At 40.0% G+C, this 16,672-nt stretch overlaps 2 protein-coding genes across 2 annotated transcripts; one reads left to right on the top strand and one right to left on the bottom strand.

Moving 5' to 3' along the window:
• Positions 1-6,192: 6,192 nt before the first annotated feature.
• apoa4a (apolipoprotein A-IV a) lies at positions 6,193-8,734 on the bottom strand. Its single transcript, XM_034124204.1, has 4 exons — positions 8,619-8,734; positions 8,491-8,538; positions 8,237-8,387; positions 6,193-7,519 (listed from the first exon to the last, which is right to left on the bottom strand). The coding sequence occupies exons 2-4, from the start codon at positions 8,528-8,530 to the stop codon at positions 6,940-6,942; spliced, it is 771 nt and encodes a 256-aa protein (XP_033980095.1). The 5' UTR covers positions 8,531-8,538; positions 8,619-8,734; the 3' UTR covers positions 6,193-6,939.
• A 3,454-nt stretch (positions 8,735-12,188) lies between these two features.
• Positions 12,189-15,219, top strand: LOC117477590 (apolipoprotein A-IV-like). The gene is made up of 4 exons (XM_034124294.1): positions 12,189-12,242; positions 12,328-12,375; positions 12,462-12,612; positions 14,537-15,219. Exons 2-4 carry the CDS (start codon positions 12,342-12,344, stop codon positions 15,114-15,116), a joined length of 765 nt encoding a protein of 254 aa, XP_033980185.1. The 5' UTR covers positions 12,189-12,242; positions 12,328-12,341; the 3' UTR covers positions 15,117-15,219.
• The last annotated feature ends 1,453 nt before the right edge of the window (positions 15,220-16,672 follow it).

Below are 16,672 nucleotides of genomic sequence, written 5' to 3'. Positions count from 1 at the left end.
TTTAGATACTTTCTAAGGTTTGACATAATGAATTGTGCTACTTTTAAAGCAAGCCACGATGTTTTCAAATCTGTAATCAAAAAGGTCCGCAAAAACATTTAAGATTAACTTCGACCTCGGGGGGGGGCGGGTCTTACTATGGAGGAGTGGATTGAGGAGTGCCTATCTCCAGAACAAAATGCACCTAAACGACGACATGTAGAGCTACGTGAAGAGCAGGTAGACCAACTGGAAAGGTACCACCATTCAAAAGCTTTCTGATGCGGGTCTTGAAACAAAGCAGAGAAATGATGACCGTTAGTGGCCACAGGTGCGAAAGCTCTCTTCAGAGCTACTGGAAGCCGAATCTCGGGGACCGGAGAAAGTGGAGCAATATTCTCGCCACGCCAAGCAACAGCCTAGAACAACCTCAGCCTATACAAGTAACCACGTAAGCCATGCTACTGATGCTGGACAGTTTTTCAGTGGGTGCACAATAAACGGCAACATACACATTAATGTAAATAAATAGCCAAATAATGGATCAACGCTCTCTGTCTAATATGTTCACTAGCTGTTGTTAGTGTTGTTGCATAGCAACCACCTCGCACTATGTTTCGTGCAGAAGGCAACAGAGGGACTATTTTATTTTGAACATCATTATTTACTAATAAAAACTATTTAAATTAGAGTGTGTATTTTTCTTTCATATTGCCACACTTGGTAACCGTTTTATAAAACGATTCGCGTCGGGCCGAACCACGCCCCTTAGCTGTGATATAATGAGCATATACCACGGCCTGTCGTGAGCTATTGCTTAAGTATACAGCTCCCTTTCATCTGAGTGTTGAGAGCTGTATCCATCAATTCATTTTGTGCTCAAAGTGCACCAGATTGATGCATTTAACTTCAACATTTAAAAACAAATCTTCCCGGCGGAGCATGCCCCCGGACCCCCCTAGAGGATGTGAGGTCCACCCCCAAATAAAGCAGGTTAAAATAATTAAATTGCATACATTTTATTTGAGTAAACACTGAAAACGGGTCCCACAGACCCAAACAGCACACAAAGGTTAAAGGTAAGCATATAATAATGTGTAATGAAACAAATACCAATAACTGTATTGCATTGTTTTCTTATGCGCAATTACTTCATACTGTCTTTGTCTTTTTCGTCCTGCATTTATTGTGCCCCCCTCAGAAAATAACTGGCCCCAGCCTGGCCCCCCCAGTCAAATTGGTCTAGAACCGCCACTGCCTTTAATACAGATTACGCCGATGAATACAACTATTTATTGGCCATTAGAGTGGAAATGTACCTTTGGCCTGAGTGTTGATGATAATATGAACAGGCATGAGGCATTAAATACATTTAAGACTTTTGGAAATTGTGGGCTACATATGAGTATAAATATGTAGGCTACTATACTCCAGTTCCCGTTCGGGATGTGCTTGTGTTGTGACTTCTTGGGTTTCAAAGTTTACTGTCGCAACACTAAAATCATAGAGCAAAATATTCCATGAAAATGATATGGCCTCAGAAAATTCAAACCCTATTGAATGTGTGTTCTGTAGTGCCGAGAGACGGGAGTCTCGTGTATCAAAAGTACAAGTTAGACTTTATTAAACATCAGGACAACACATGTTATCAGCTTCAAGCCCGGGAAGAGAAGACCGGAGGGAAAACAGTAAGTACGGTTAACATAAATGTCCGTGCGGAACAATACCCCCAACCCATAGTTCCGTGGGTGAATTATGTCAATCACCACAGTTCACAGGTTTGATGAATGAAATGACTTAAGTCAAAGTTCAGAAGGGCCGACAACATAGATCACATTTACAGAGAGCTCAGTGACCAGACAAACAAATGGGCCGGTTCTAAAGGGTTATTCAGTTAAACCCGATGAGAGGGGGGTGTACAATAGCTGCCCACTGCTCCTAGTGCTAGACTCCTGGTACTAGGATGGGTTAAATGCAGAGGCCACATTTCACTGTGTGTGCTGTGTGCTCTGCATGTGTGACCATTACAGAGGGTTTCATCCCTCCCAATTCTCTTCTAGGGGATACAGCTGTGCACATGTCATCATTAACGGACGTCGTAGAGTGACGTTTGAGTGAACGAGGACGTCCCAATTAATACCTGAGGACTCCTCTGTCCTCGCGTCTCCTCCTCGTGTCTCTCGCTCACATCTTACGGAGGCGGAGCTAAAGGCACGGACACACCAGGCCGATTATCGGCGTCGGTGGGCGTCAGGCCGACGATGAGCGTCTACACGCCTTACTCAGATTGGTGTGTCCCGCACCGTCGGGTCTTTTCAGCCGGGCCGACGCCTTTTCGGCAAAGGCAGTCTGCAAAATAAATCACTCTGATTGGCTGTTCAGCTAGCGAATCAGTGCATGAGAAGCGAAACGGAAGTGAGGGACCCAAACAAACTATTAAGAAGGCAAACCTGAGGTTGCGGTCGAATAGTCCATTTAGCTTAGGAACCTTCCTAACGGAGTGAAATGACCCGGAAGTCCCTCAGTGGCAGCCATGATAAGTGCCGTTCGAATTCTCTAAATGAAAGGAAAGGAGGTTTCAAACTTCCTTTATAACCTCCTTTAGCTTAGGAACCACTGGACCTCCCTAACCGAAAGGAGAGGAGAAAATGCTGCCCCACAATGCCTTGCAGCCGCAGCATTTGCCATCACACAACAGTCGACCGTTCACGGAAACAACCGATTATGAACGAGAAATGATATCATGAAAGTTACGGTGCTTATTAAGCATTTTAAAACGTATGTGGTAAGTTGCCAAAGTGCTTTGTTTTGAACGTTCATCAGTATTATAATCAAAAAGAGAAATATGAACGTTAGTTTTTTACTGAAATGATCAAATAAAGTCAACATTTCACAGTCTTTACTGAGCTGTGTGGGGTTTGTTCAACTTTTAAAAGATGTTTGAATGGTGATATACACAGTGATAGATGTTAAGGACTAACGTTTAAAATAAATACATTTGTATTGATTTTAAGATCTTTTCATACAATCATACGTATTGGGATCATTTGTATTAATGTGGACCGGAGGGAGAGGGTGATGAGCATAAGTTTCACTTTCCTTTTTTATTTCAATTCCAACTTTGGTCATGAAGAATATGTTTCTCTGTTGTCCCCGTTCATAAAGCATAAAACAACAGCATCAGAGCACGGTGCAGAATCTCTAGATGAGTTTACAGTAGTCCCTCGTTCTTATTAAACATCCATGTTGTAGTCTGTAGAAAACTGTAGTTTCCATAGTTTCCCCACAGCAGCAGGCGCACATTTATGACCTCCGCTGGCGCATCATAAACACGTTGGATAGTGAAAGTGCAGTCGGAGGGTGTTTCTCAATCGCGAGTAAAGCTGCTTCAGAGCCACTATTTCAAGCATACTACGTCATCGAGTGCCGCCGAAGTACTGTTCCAATCTCCAGCATACTTGGAAATCTACCGAGCCCGGCGTACTCCGTTTGGAGAAATATCGAGGCTGCACATGAGTAGACTCCGCGGTCTTAAAATCCCCACAATGCTTTGCGCACGGACCAATTTCCCTAAATCTGTGGCGGAAGATGTAAGGCGGGGCCTCTCATATGACGCACACCTGCACACTTGCTAGCGTGTTCCACTCTTTGTTTTCCGAATGTCAGGGGGTGTTTCTCAATCGCGAGTACGCTTGCTTGGTAGCACATGTCTGCCGAGCATCTTGCTTCAGAAGCGAGGCAAGAATACTTCCTGCCATTCGGAAAACAAAGAGTGGAACAGGCTAGCAAGTGTGCAGGTGTGCGTCATATGAGAGGCCCCACCTTACATCTTCCGCCACAGATTTAGGGAAATTGGTCCGTGCGCAAAGCATTGTGGGGATTTTAAGGCCGCGAAGTCTACTCATGTGCACACTCGATATTTCTCCAAACGGAGTACGCCGGGCTCGGTAGATTTCCAAGTATACTGGAGATTGGAACAGTACTTCGGCGGCACTCGATGACTTAGTATGCTTGAAATAGTGGCTCGGAAGCAGCTTTACTCGCGATTGAGAAACACCCAGGAAGTATTCTTGCCTCGCTTCTGAAGCAAGATGCTCGGCAGACATGTGCTACCAAGCAAGAGTACTCGCGATTGAGAAACACCCGGATTCTCTAAAGTACCGCAATCTCTTCTCCTAAATCCTTTTGAATTCTCCTATCCACTATCCCTTAACCCCGTGACGTTTCACTCAGAGGTCAAGGAATAGACGATAGGGTTAGAACTTAGGAGTTGATTTTTGGACTATTCGACCGCAACCCCAGATTTCATTTAACTCCAGCTCTCGACACAGGTTCGGGAAATTTGCCCCATGAGCTTCTCGTTGTAGAGTGAACATGGAACGCACACGCTATTTGTTGTTTGTTTATATCACGCAGTCTGTTCTTCGTCTCTCGGTTATCACGCAGTCTGTCTTCCGGTTGTTGCCTCTTTTGAATGACGAATACACACTACCGCCGCCTGCTGGTAAGGAGAGTTATTGCCACTCACGCATGCGCAGTTCGTATGTGCTTCTTGGCCGTCGGCTGAAGTCTTTGCGGTGTGTGCGACACATGGCCAAAACGCAGAGACGCGAGGCGACGCAACAGTCGGGGTCCGTCTGTGTCAGTTCTTTGTTGTCAGATTGGTGTGTCCGGGCCTTAAGACGCAAGGAAGGGACGCGAGTGAGGGAAAGGAGGAGATGAAATATTAAATTGAGACGAGCCTCTTGTCTTGCTTGATGCACTCTTTGTTTTGAAAATGTTCTCTCTATATCTGTATTTGTCTGATAATTTGCTGGCCAAAAAGCTGCGATGACAACACAGTGGTAAATACTGAGATGTAAGAGCTCAAGTAGATCAGAGATGTAAATAAAGATCTGAGTCCTTAAAGTTTGCATTTTAGCAGTCAGCTATACTGGTCACACTAGACCACATAAAGCTGAATTTGTGTATTGATTTGAGCAAGTGTGTGTGTTTCACTGCTTATGAGTTACACTTTTAATTGATAAGAGAGAAATTACATTTCTTACCTTGAAAGTTACATGAAATTTGCATGAAAATGTTTGTAAGATTATCTTTGATTCATAAATGTCATTCCTCAAAGGGGCCCAATTATGCCTTTTAGGGTTTTCCCTCTCCTGTAGTGTGTTATATAGGTTTTTGTGAATGTAAATAGTCTGCAAAGGTTAAAATCCCTGTGTTCCCTCCAGAGGGAGTTTTTCAACCCTGGCTGAAACGCCTCCATTGGACTCCCTGTTTACTTCTGTAACATCTATTCGATTATATTCTATTCTATTGGCTAGTGCTGCAACACATTGTACTTGATAGGCTAAGGGGCGGGACATCTCTAAGCGGCTGATCAAAACAGAGCCGGCCAGCTAACCAATAGAGCAGACTGGGCTCTGGTGTCAGACAGAGGGTGAAAAGAGGTGCTGCAGCACAGGCAGTATGAGAAAAATAAAGAGCTTTTTGAACATTAAAGGTGGGGTAGGTCATTTTGGAGAAACCAGCTCGAGTGCGCTAGAATTTGAAAATACACAACCGGAAAAAATCTGCCACTTCCTTACAGAGCCCCTCCTCCAACACACACGAACGTGCACATAACCAATGAGGGCACGAGATAAGTTTGTGCACAGATGGAAAGCTGACAGGCAGGTCGGCCATCCAGTTATTTTAGCCAGGCCGGCTCAGATGATTGGTCGTGCTTTTTACAGCGCTACGGCTTCCACAGATGACATTTTTTAATGTATTTATTGTCAAAGCATATATATATATTCATTGCTATCGGGATGTTAAGAGCATTCCATGGAATATAACAAGAAGTGTTTCTGAAATAAATTACATACCCCACCTTTAAGATAAGATAAGATAAGATGGACCTTTATTAATCCCTGTGGGGAAATTCAGTTGTACAAGCAGCAACAGGGTAAGCGTGAAAAACAGGACAGCACAGATTCACACAGATTAATAAAATAAAAAATAAAATCAAGAAAAAAATTAAAATAATAATGATAATAATAATAAAAGACTATGAAATAGGAGATGAGTAAAAATAAGAGTAAAATACTGTAACTGTCAGCATATATACATATTTGGTCATATAAATTATGAAGTACGAAATGAGTTAAAGTGACAAGTGATGGAGACATGTCACAGTATAATTTTGAATTGATGAAGAAAATTGAGAACACAAAATACATTTAACCTATTTATTGTTATTTTACAGATGAAAGCTTATAGTTGCAAACAGTAACATTATAGCATTTTTCTTCAATAAAAACATAGAAAATTAGGTATTGCACTTTCACTTTTCTGTCCCATAAAACCAACACTGATTTAACACTGATGATCAGGTAGAAGAGAACATTTCAAAATTGAGAATAGAGAACTGAGAGGTTGGATCAGCTCTGGCAATGCACAGCATACTTGAAGAGAAATCTGTTCTACCAAGTTATAGCCTCATACGAGCTAATGCTAGCCAAATGATCCCAAGTTATAGCCTCATACGAGCTAATGCTAGCCAAATGATCCCAAGTTATAGCCTCATACGAGCTAATGCTAGCCAAATGATCCCAAGTTATAGCCTCATACGAGCTAATGCTAGCCAAATGATCCCAAGTTATAGCCTCATACGAGCTAATGCTAGCCAAATGTTCCCAAGTTATAGCCTCATACGAGCTAATGCTAGCCAAATGATCCCAAGTTATAGCCTCATACGATGGCGAGTTAAAATTCATTTGAATATTGGGAAGCATCCTCAGTTGTGTTAATGGTAGGAATCGTTAGATGGTCGGTAAGTAAAAAGCCTTCTAGGGATGTGACCATGGTCCATCATGCTTTGCTGTTGCTTGAGTACCGCATGGAAAGTATGTTTTTTACTGTGCTGTTGCAGGATGTTGCAGAGAAATAAAAACATAAATAATGGTATAGATAAAAGTCCATTTACTGGGTCATCTTAGTGAAGGACTTCCACAGAGCCTCCAGCTGCTTCTTCAGGTTCTGGATGTCGGTGTCCAGCTGGGCCCTCAGCTCATCTCCGTATGGGGCCAGGTTCTGCTGGATCTCCTGGGTTTTCTGGGTCAGCTGGCTCTCGAAGCTCTGGGACAGGGGGACCATGCTCCTCTGGAACTCCACCAGGCTCTGCTCCATCTTCTCCTTGATCTCCTCGGTGTAGGGCACCATCTGGGCCTGCAGCTGGGCGACGCTCTTGTCCAGATGGGTCCTCAGCTCCTGGCTCTTCTGCACCAGGACGGCCTTCAGGGCCTCGGAGTCCATGGAGTCAGCGTAGGGGACGGCGTCCTTCTTCAGCTCCTCCACCTGCTTCTGGAGGTCAGCGACCAGCTCCTGGGCGTAGGGCTGCAGGCTGGCGCTAACGGCGGTCAGATCTTTCTCCAGACGAGCCTTCAGCAGCTCGGCCTCCTGGGTAAACTTAGACATGAGATCCTTGGTGAGAGGGGCCACCTGAGTGCGCAGAGCGTCGGTGAGCTTGTTGACGGCGTCGGTGCTCTCAGAGATCAGGGTGCTGCAGGGACACAGGAATAAGTCATGAGAAACTCTGGTTCCTCCTTTATATATTAACCAGGAATAAGGCACAACATTATAGGAGGAAGACCTTTTGGATTTATAGCAAGAATAAAGTTGAAAAGTTGGTAATAAAGTTGTGCTTTAGTTGAGGCGCAAATGCATGTAGTTTAAGTTTTTCTCAAAAGTTTGGTAAAAATGCTACTCGAAATTTCTACTTGATTCTCGAAATGCTTATGTCTGGTATGTATAGGCCTACAAAGTGTTGGATTTATTCCTGACATTGCCTTAATTCTCCTGTTGGAAACTCTTTTTTTTCATTTCATTTTATTTCAAACCTTTATTTATCCAGGTTGTATCCCATTGAGATCATTGATCTCTTTTTCAAGGGAGACCTGCTCAATGTAGACGCCAGCTCAGTGGCCAGGCTACAAATCCAACCAGCGGCTATTTGCTCCATGTCCCCCCTCTATCCCTTTTTCCAATATATTATCTGTAATAGAAGGCAAAAAGCTAATAAATAAATATGGAATAAATATTACCTTAAAAAAAGGCAGTTGTTCTTTAATAGTTAATAACTAAGGATGGTCCTTAACTTAGATTGTTGCATATTTGTTTGAAGGTATTTCATGTTATAGGGAGAAATATTCAAGTAGTTTTCAAGAGTGTTATTTTCCTTATAGGCTTTAGTTAGTGGGTCTTTTATTCTGAGACTTACTTCACTTCACTTCCCAGCTCGGACTGTCTGATCTGCTTCAGGGAATCCTCAGCAGTCATGGTTGCCTTGGCGACGTAGTCCCAGAATGCATCTTTCACCATTTCCACCTGGGGCTTGGGCTGGTTCTGCCACACGATGTTGGCATGGCAACCTGGTGGAAGAACACAAGATCCAAACATATTATTATTTCAATTTCAATGAATAACCATTTTTCTTTAGCTAAATAAAAAAATAATAAAATTAATCTTGCTCACCTGTGAAAACAGCGAGGGCGAGCACAACGAGGACCTTCATGACTGCAGCTGAAAAGAAACATGCAACATTAGCTCTCAGTGCTTATTTTCCATATCGTAATGTGATATTCCTGGTGGGGGTGTCTCACCTGTGGCTGAGCTGTGATGGATGCAGAGTGTGTTGTGCACAGCTCCTGGATCAGTATATATAGCAGCAGAGTCCCAGAGAGGAGCAGGAGGAGTAAAGTCCAGCGCTCAGTGCCCTGCTGTCACTGCTGCTTCCACATCACAGTGCACCACTGTGTGATGAAACCTCCTGTCCTCATTATCTAGCAGACACATTCCACAGCTAGGTTTGTGGTTTTTTGAGCATTCATTATTTTTCTTTATATCAATTTTGTGTTGTTTTGTATTTATTTTTTGGGTATTATTTGTATTTATTTTATTATAATTTTTTATTTTTTTATTTTCCTTATTTTGAAAAATATATTAACAAAATATGACATATTGTATATCACCAAAAATATATAAAAATAACATAATAACAGTTAAGGAGAAAAGAAAAAAGAAATTAAATAAAAAAAGTGTTATCCTATTTAATGTATACAAATCATTTAATTAGCTTACATAAAACATTGACCCACTTTTAGGATAATTGCAGCAGTTATTATAACATATATACTTTCAAACTTTCAAACTCGCAATTAATACTTCCTCAATAAAACGACGTTCAATAAAGATTGTTAATGTATTTATATTTAAAGAGTACACACAAGAACCTTAAAAAAAAAAAGATTTCAGTTAGTCATTGATGTATCATCACTATGTGACACTTTCATGGTAAAACATTCAAATTTGTACATGAAAATGAATAAAACTAAAATAACACAGGTGTCTAAAACAGAAGTTGTCGTAAACCCTCTTTTACTTGGATTTTATGTACTTTTTATTCTTACTCTTTACTCTTATTAAACATGTTTTAGTTTGGTTAATACTGCAGGTATTGCATTATTAATTAACTTGGTACGAGAGGTGAGCTATTTCATCTATATAACCTATCATTGTTCAATTATGAACAATTGTATATTCCCTAATAATGTTCAAAACAGGAATAAAGGAATAAAGAATAAAGATTTTAATACTACATTTAATGTTGTCCTTGTATTATGTAAATGGAAAGAAAAATGTGCTAAAAATAAATCAATATAATCATTTGTTTAGATTTTGTGGCCTAGCTCTGAGAAAAAGCTTTATTTTATGAGCTTTAAAATGACAAAAAGGCCTACATAAGAAATCATTTGGTTTTGTTGTTGGAGACAGGAGCCAAACATTTGAGAGTTGAATTAAAAATAAATGTTTGATAAACAAAAACATTTCTTCGTTTAAATTAAATAATGACAGTAACTATGTTTACCAAAATCAGTAGGATGCATCCTCTGGAGACAATTAATGTCTTCGTAAAGTTTCAATGATGGCCAGGTGTTGCCACCATTAACCCTTAGATGCATAAGTGGGTCTTTTTTGACCCGGTTATCATTTCATATTCCAGCTATTCCTCAAAAAACATGTTTTGGATATCATGCCATTCTAATTTTAAATTTACATTTTATACATTTTAAGAAATTGTAGTTTTTGTATTACTACCCCAAGCTTCCATAAGTGGGTATCTTTTGACCCGGTGAGGTGGTTTTCTTGAAGTATCTTTGTAATTACATTTTTTTTATCATTTCATATTCTAGCTATTCCTCAAAAAACATGTTTTGGATATCATGCCATTCACATTTTAAATTTACAATTTAAGAAATTGTAGTTTTTGTATTAATACCCCAAGCTTCCATAAGTGGGTCAAAAATGACCCGAATGCATTTTCTATGGAATCCTATGGGAAAACGTTTTTTTTCAAAAATGACAAAAATGGCATAAAAACACATATGATTCTAATACGGGTCCTTTTTGACCCACTTATGGAAGAGTGTAGGGTCCAGTCACTCGGGCATCTAAGGGTTTAAGAGCAAAAAAGTCAAACTAATAGTATAGTATATGAGATAAAAGCTTATATAATGACATGATGTTATCGTAGTGAGTAGAAAAGGACTCATATAGATTGGTTTAACTCCCTCCTATGTAACGTGTGAACAGTGAGGAGTAAGAAATGTCAGCAGATAAGATAATATTATTTAACAGTGTGGGGACAATACTGTTGATGACTTCATTATAACTTAGAGCACAGAGCACACAACACATTGATCCAGCCAAATGCTCTCAGTTTAGAGACAATGTGTTAGCGTCAGACGTTTATCGGTCAGTGAGGTGTGAGCAGGACTTTGATCCGGATTATCTGTACTGAGGAATGTTACGTTTCCTTATGCAGCAATTCCCTCCTGAGAATCTGATAACACAGAGTACGTTAAGGTGAACTACTGATAAACATGTTTTCATATGACCCATGCACATTCTAAGAAGGCCTGGCAATACCTTAGATGACACGCTTGTCTCCAAAAAAAATATAGATTTATGCTTGTTTTGTACCTCTATCCCCCTCTTCAACTCTCCCAATACATCATTATTATTTATGAACATCTTGACGTTCATTTTTGTTTTCTCACAAGATTGTATGAGTTGTGCCGTAATCTAGCTGCTGACAGTGTTGGATTCAAGTTTAAAAAAGGTTAAATAACAAATCATGCCATCCATCAATCCGGAGTTGGCAGTTCCGTTCCAATTCATACCATGTAAAGAACAAAATGCAAAGTTGTATACATTGGACAGTAATTGCAAATGCATAAATCTAATGTACTAAATGTTTACGCATAATGATATGTTAAATATATAGTAGATATATATTCAGAAGTAAAACAGTAATTAAAAGTACTTCAAAGGTCAAGTGACACTATTACTTATACTTCTAGAGTTTTACCTTAGGCTGCAGATCAATATTTTGTATGACTATGTGTAATGTTAGAGGTTTAAACTCACAGTGTCAAACTCATAAGAATCATCATTCGAATCGAATTGTTTCAAACAAAGGAGATGGGGTATTGAGTGTCAACTGGCTGGGGAAAGGAATAGTGTTTATTTGAGGTGATTCAGGAAATGAATGGTAAATTATTTGGGATTTTCTTAAGTCTTAAATCCAAGTGAAGTCCCAAGTCCTAGTAATAGAGTTCAAGTTGAGTTGTAATTATTTTTTAATATAGTCACGTCCAGTCTTAAGTCATCCTAATTGTTACCAGTACACACCTCTGCTAGCTGTTAAAGATAGCAGAACAATTAGCATTAGCATTTTCCCCTGGTAGTAGAGACCCAAAATGGAGCCGAAAGAGATACAATATTGAACTCAAATTCACCAGAGACTCTAGACTCGTGTGACAATAATGTTCCTCCGTATCTGATGTATAAATAAGCACACACTTTAGCTAAACATCATGATGGTATGATGTGTTAATAAATCAGCTCCTTGCACTGCCCCGAAGATGCCAATATCAAATGATCTGAGGTTTAAATGAAATCTTCCTTACATTTTCTTTCTATCTTAGGTGTTTTTGAAGCGTGTCATATTGATTCAGACTCATAACAATTTCATACAGATGCCTGAGAATATGTTTCACAGGATGAATAATATGTGACGTGGAGTGGCAGCAGTGACCAGTATCTGTCCAGCAGGGCAACCAGTGAAGGACTTTACCCTCCAGTAGAGCTATAAAAGAGCTGACTGGACGTCTGCACAACATCATCACACTCAGGCTGAAGAAGAGACAAGCTGCCTCTGTAAGGTAATGCTTTCAATCATCATTTAAACACTTTATTACTAAATAAATGTCCGATTTTCACTAATTTAAAAATGTCTTTATCCAACAGATTCAAATTCAATCATGAGGGTACTTGTGGTTCTCGCACTTTTCTCCGGTGAGTACATTTTTCTTTGAAATAAATATTAACATCTGGTTGAGTAAATATTAGGGTTCCACTGAATTCTGATGTTTTCTCCACAGTTTGCAATGCCAACGTGCTGATGCAGGTGGCTCCTAAAACCGACCTGGATCTGGTGAAGGATGCTTTCTGGGACTACGTGGCCAAAGCCACGCTCACTGCTGAGGACTCCGTGAAGCAGATCAGACAGTCTGAGTTGGGGCAGGAAGTGAGGTGAGACTGAGAACTAACTAGCTTTACATTTTTTACTTATTTTTTTAATTTGCATTTTAAGAAATGTTTGTATTACAAGGCCTTAATTACAACATAAACACTTAAACACATAACAGAACTACACAACAATCCACATATCAGAAAAAGGGAGAACATTTAAAAATGTAAAAAACAAATTGATAATTACTTATAAGGTATAGCTAACACATATCATATACAATATTAATACTCATACGTAAATCGTCACATCCAACCAGCTGGTCATTATACATGTTTTGTGTTCTATTATTTACCCATTTCCCCATCTTTTATCAAAGATACGAATTTGGTTTCTTATTCTAATGTTTTTCACACATTTCATTTATTAGATTATTCCATTGTGAGTTTATTAAGTTAACATCTTTTAACAAAATCCTTGTGATTTGTTTAATAATTGCAATTCTTATTGGGAGAAATAAGTATGAATCTTTTTATTTGATTTCATCTGGTGTTTTTCCCAGGTAATAAACTTGGTTGCATTGTTTATTGACCTAGCCAAAGCATTTGACACTGTAGATCACCACATTCTAATGTTATGATGGCGTCTCGTTTCGGTCATAATGCCATTTGCTGGTTTCAGAGTTATCTAACCGACCGTACTCAATGCGTCAGGTTGGGTAGTACTGTCTGACCCTGTCACCTTGGAGAAGGGAGTTCCACAGGGCTCTATTTTGGGGCCCTTGCTCTTTTTATTATATGTAAACAATATTTGTAATCAGATGCAATTTTCTACCTATCATATGTATGCTGATGACACTATTGTATACTCGTGTGCTCCTTCTCTGGATATGGCCGTTTCCAATTTAAAATCAGATTGTATCACGCTGCAGCATGCGCTTATTGATTCCAAACTGCTATTGAACAATAAGAAAACCAAAGCAATGCTTTTTGCTCCCAAGTCAGCGTCCTCCTCTTGCCTCTCCATTGACACCCTTGATGGCGTCTCTGTTGAGTTTGTCGATACCTACAAATATCTGGTTTTTGGTTGGACAGAAATCTAAACTTTAAACACCACATTGAAGTTCTAACTAAGAAATTGAAATTCACTCTTGGCTTCCTTTACAGACTTAAATGTAATTTTTCAACTTCTTCCCGTAAAAGGTTGGTCTCTGGCTTATTCCTGTCACAGCTTGACTACGGTGATACAATTTATAGATTTGCCTGTCCCACTGTTTTGGCCAAACTTGACCCACTCTACCATGCTGCACTGCGTTATATATCAAATGCACCCTATAGGACTCATCATTGCAAACAGTATAGCCTAACTGGATGGTCCTCACTTAGTATGCGTAGGATGCAGCATTGTTTTTAATTAATGTATAAAGCCATTTTAGGTAAGCTTCCACTGTATGTGTCAGATTGTGACTCTTACAACCTCAGATCCAGTGCCTGGATACGGGTCCAGGTACCTGCTGTGCGGACTGAGGCTGGAAAAAGGAGTCTTTTTCATTATGGTCCTTGGTCTTGGAATGACCTTCAATCACGCCTAAAACTGATGGCACTTGTCTCAATAGCATGTTTTAAATTGAAGTTGTCTGAAGTCCTTACCACCAGCTGCTCTTACAGTAATAAGTAGTTTACCTTACTTACTGTCCTAATGTGCACAATGTAGTGACTGCTTTTTCGTCTTTTTGTTTACTTAGTTGTGTTCTATATGTCTGTGTTATGTGTAATAATGTGTAACGTTGCTGCCTTCTTGGCCAGGTCAGCATTGTAAATGAGATTTTATCTCAATGCTTTTTATCTGGTTAAATAAAGGTTAAATAAAAAAAATAAAAAAATGTAAATGGTGGGTCGTGGTTTCGAGAAATACCAACAAATATATTTTCTTCACTTGACTGACAGGTTTAAATGTAACAATTTATTCTCCCTCTGTGTGTCTCAGTGCCAGGGTCTCTGCGAGTGCTGACACCGTGAATAAGTACGTGGTTGCTCTGCGGGCTCAGGTGGCTCCTCTGACCCAGGACTACATGGCTCAGTTTACCCAGGAGGCCGAGCAGCTGAAGGCTCGTCTGGAGAAAGATCTGACCACCGTGAGCACCAGCCTGCAGCCCATTGCCGATGAGATGGTGGCGCAGCTCCAGAGGCAGGTGGAGGAGCTGAAGAAGGAGGCGGCCACCTACGCTGGGGCCATGGACCCCCAGGCCCTGAAGGCCGTCCTGCTGCAGAAGAGCCAGGAGATGAGGGAGCAGCTGGACAAGAGTGCGGCCCAGCTGCAGGCCCAGATGGTGCCCTACACCGACGAGATCAAGGAGAAGATGGCGCAGAGCCTGGAGGAGTTCCAGAGGAGCATGGTCCCCCTCACCCAGACCTTTGAGACCCAGGTGAGCCAGAAGACCCAGGAGATCCAGCTGAACCTGGCCCAGAGAGGAGAGGAGCTGAGGGCCCAGCTGGACGCCAGCGCTCAGGACCTGCAGAGCCAGCTGTCCGTCCTGCTGGAGGCTTTCAACCAGAAGACCCAGTAAACAGTCCTCCACCAGCCCCAACACTCCAGATATTTATTTCAAATTCACCCAATGTATATTTTACAAAATAAAAATTGAACAAACAAGTTCCGTCTTTTGGTGTGTTACTTAGGACTCAAGACTGTTTCAGAGTTTTTCACAGAAGAGTGAGTCCTACCAAGACAGTTTAATATTATACAATTAAAAAGGCACATTTGTAAAGCTGACAGTTTCATGACTCAGTCCATAAAATCTGTTTGTGCAAGAGATTAAATATCAAGAGGCACAATAAAACTGTACAACTTTAAGATACTTGAACATTTCCATCTTATGCTACTTAATTAAATTACTTAATTTTACTACTACACGTTGATTCATATTTTGTGAGGATAACATTTTTAATAAGAAATAAAAATAAAAATAAATGAACGGATCTTATTCTGCCATAATGTGTTTATACTCTTAGCCATAAGCACTGATAAAGCAACAAATCCTTTATTAATATTTGCAAACAATCCCAACTTGTTTATTTGACTGAATCTCTTTTGTACTTTTATTATAATATTGTATTTTAAAATTAGCTTGCAAAGGTGACACAAACCTTTTAGTCATCATTTTGGGAGAGGTGAATAAAGATGTAAGTGATAAAGTTATATATGTGTTCTCATTTGGCAAACCAAATTTCACGTCGGGGTGTTTTCATATCATGTATTAAAAGATTGTTGGTTTACATGAGTAGTTGTCTAGAGCAGTGGTTCTCAACTGGTCAGGCCTCGGGACCCACTTTTCCCTTTGTCAATTGATCGCGACCCAAAATTTGAACCACTCAAATCTATTCAACAAAAAATCGTGCTGTAATATATATATATATATATGCTTTTCAGCATACAATATTAATTAAAGTGAAGTACACTGCATATCTCCCTTATATCCCTTCACAGAACTAAAGTATGCTTTTTAAAAAGGTTTAATGAGATGATGGAATCAAAGCTGAACTGTATAACATAAAAAAGGCACACATGCTGAAAACCCAACCCCAGCAGGGGGGTCTGGGGGGATTCTCCCCCAGGAGATTTTTAGAAATACTAACATATAAACTACGGATTCTGGTACACTGAGAAGAAAATAAATAAATCTATTACTACCTGACATATTAATAATATTTTATACCATTGTTTGTTGTTCACTTTGTTCTGACAGCTGAACTTGTCTGTGTGAATTGTGGGTAGGGTAGATAGCCCCCATTGTTCTGTGACCTGTCAATCATCAAACCGGGGGTCATATTTCATTACGTGTTCTATTGTATCTGAAGATGTACCCATGGATGTATAAAGAATAGTTCTACCGCAAAGAGTTATTCTCCGTGGGGACTTCCGGCAACAATCTTGATTCTGATTGGCTAGAAGACTCGAAAAAAAATCAGCAAAAATATTTTATTGAGAAGATGATCACTACGTGACAGAAGTTTTCAAAACCGTTTATGGTCTCCGGTACTTCCAGTCCAACGCCTACTGCATGCACAGCTTTAGGAAATTGGGCCTTCAAAATAAAAGTTTGACTTTTTCCCAAAAAAAAAA

Source organism: Trematomus bernacchii, unplaced genomic scaffold (genome assembly GCF_902827165.1).
Source record: "Trematomus bernacchii unplaced genomic scaffold, fTreBer1.1, whole genome shotgun sequence".
NCBI classification, from domain to species: Eukaryota; Metazoa; Chordata; class Actinopteri; order Perciformes; family Nototheniidae; genus Trematomus; species Trematomus bernacchii.
The sequence above is the reverse complement of the archived record's forward strand: the minus strand, read 5'-3'. Positions and strand labels throughout refer to the sequence as shown.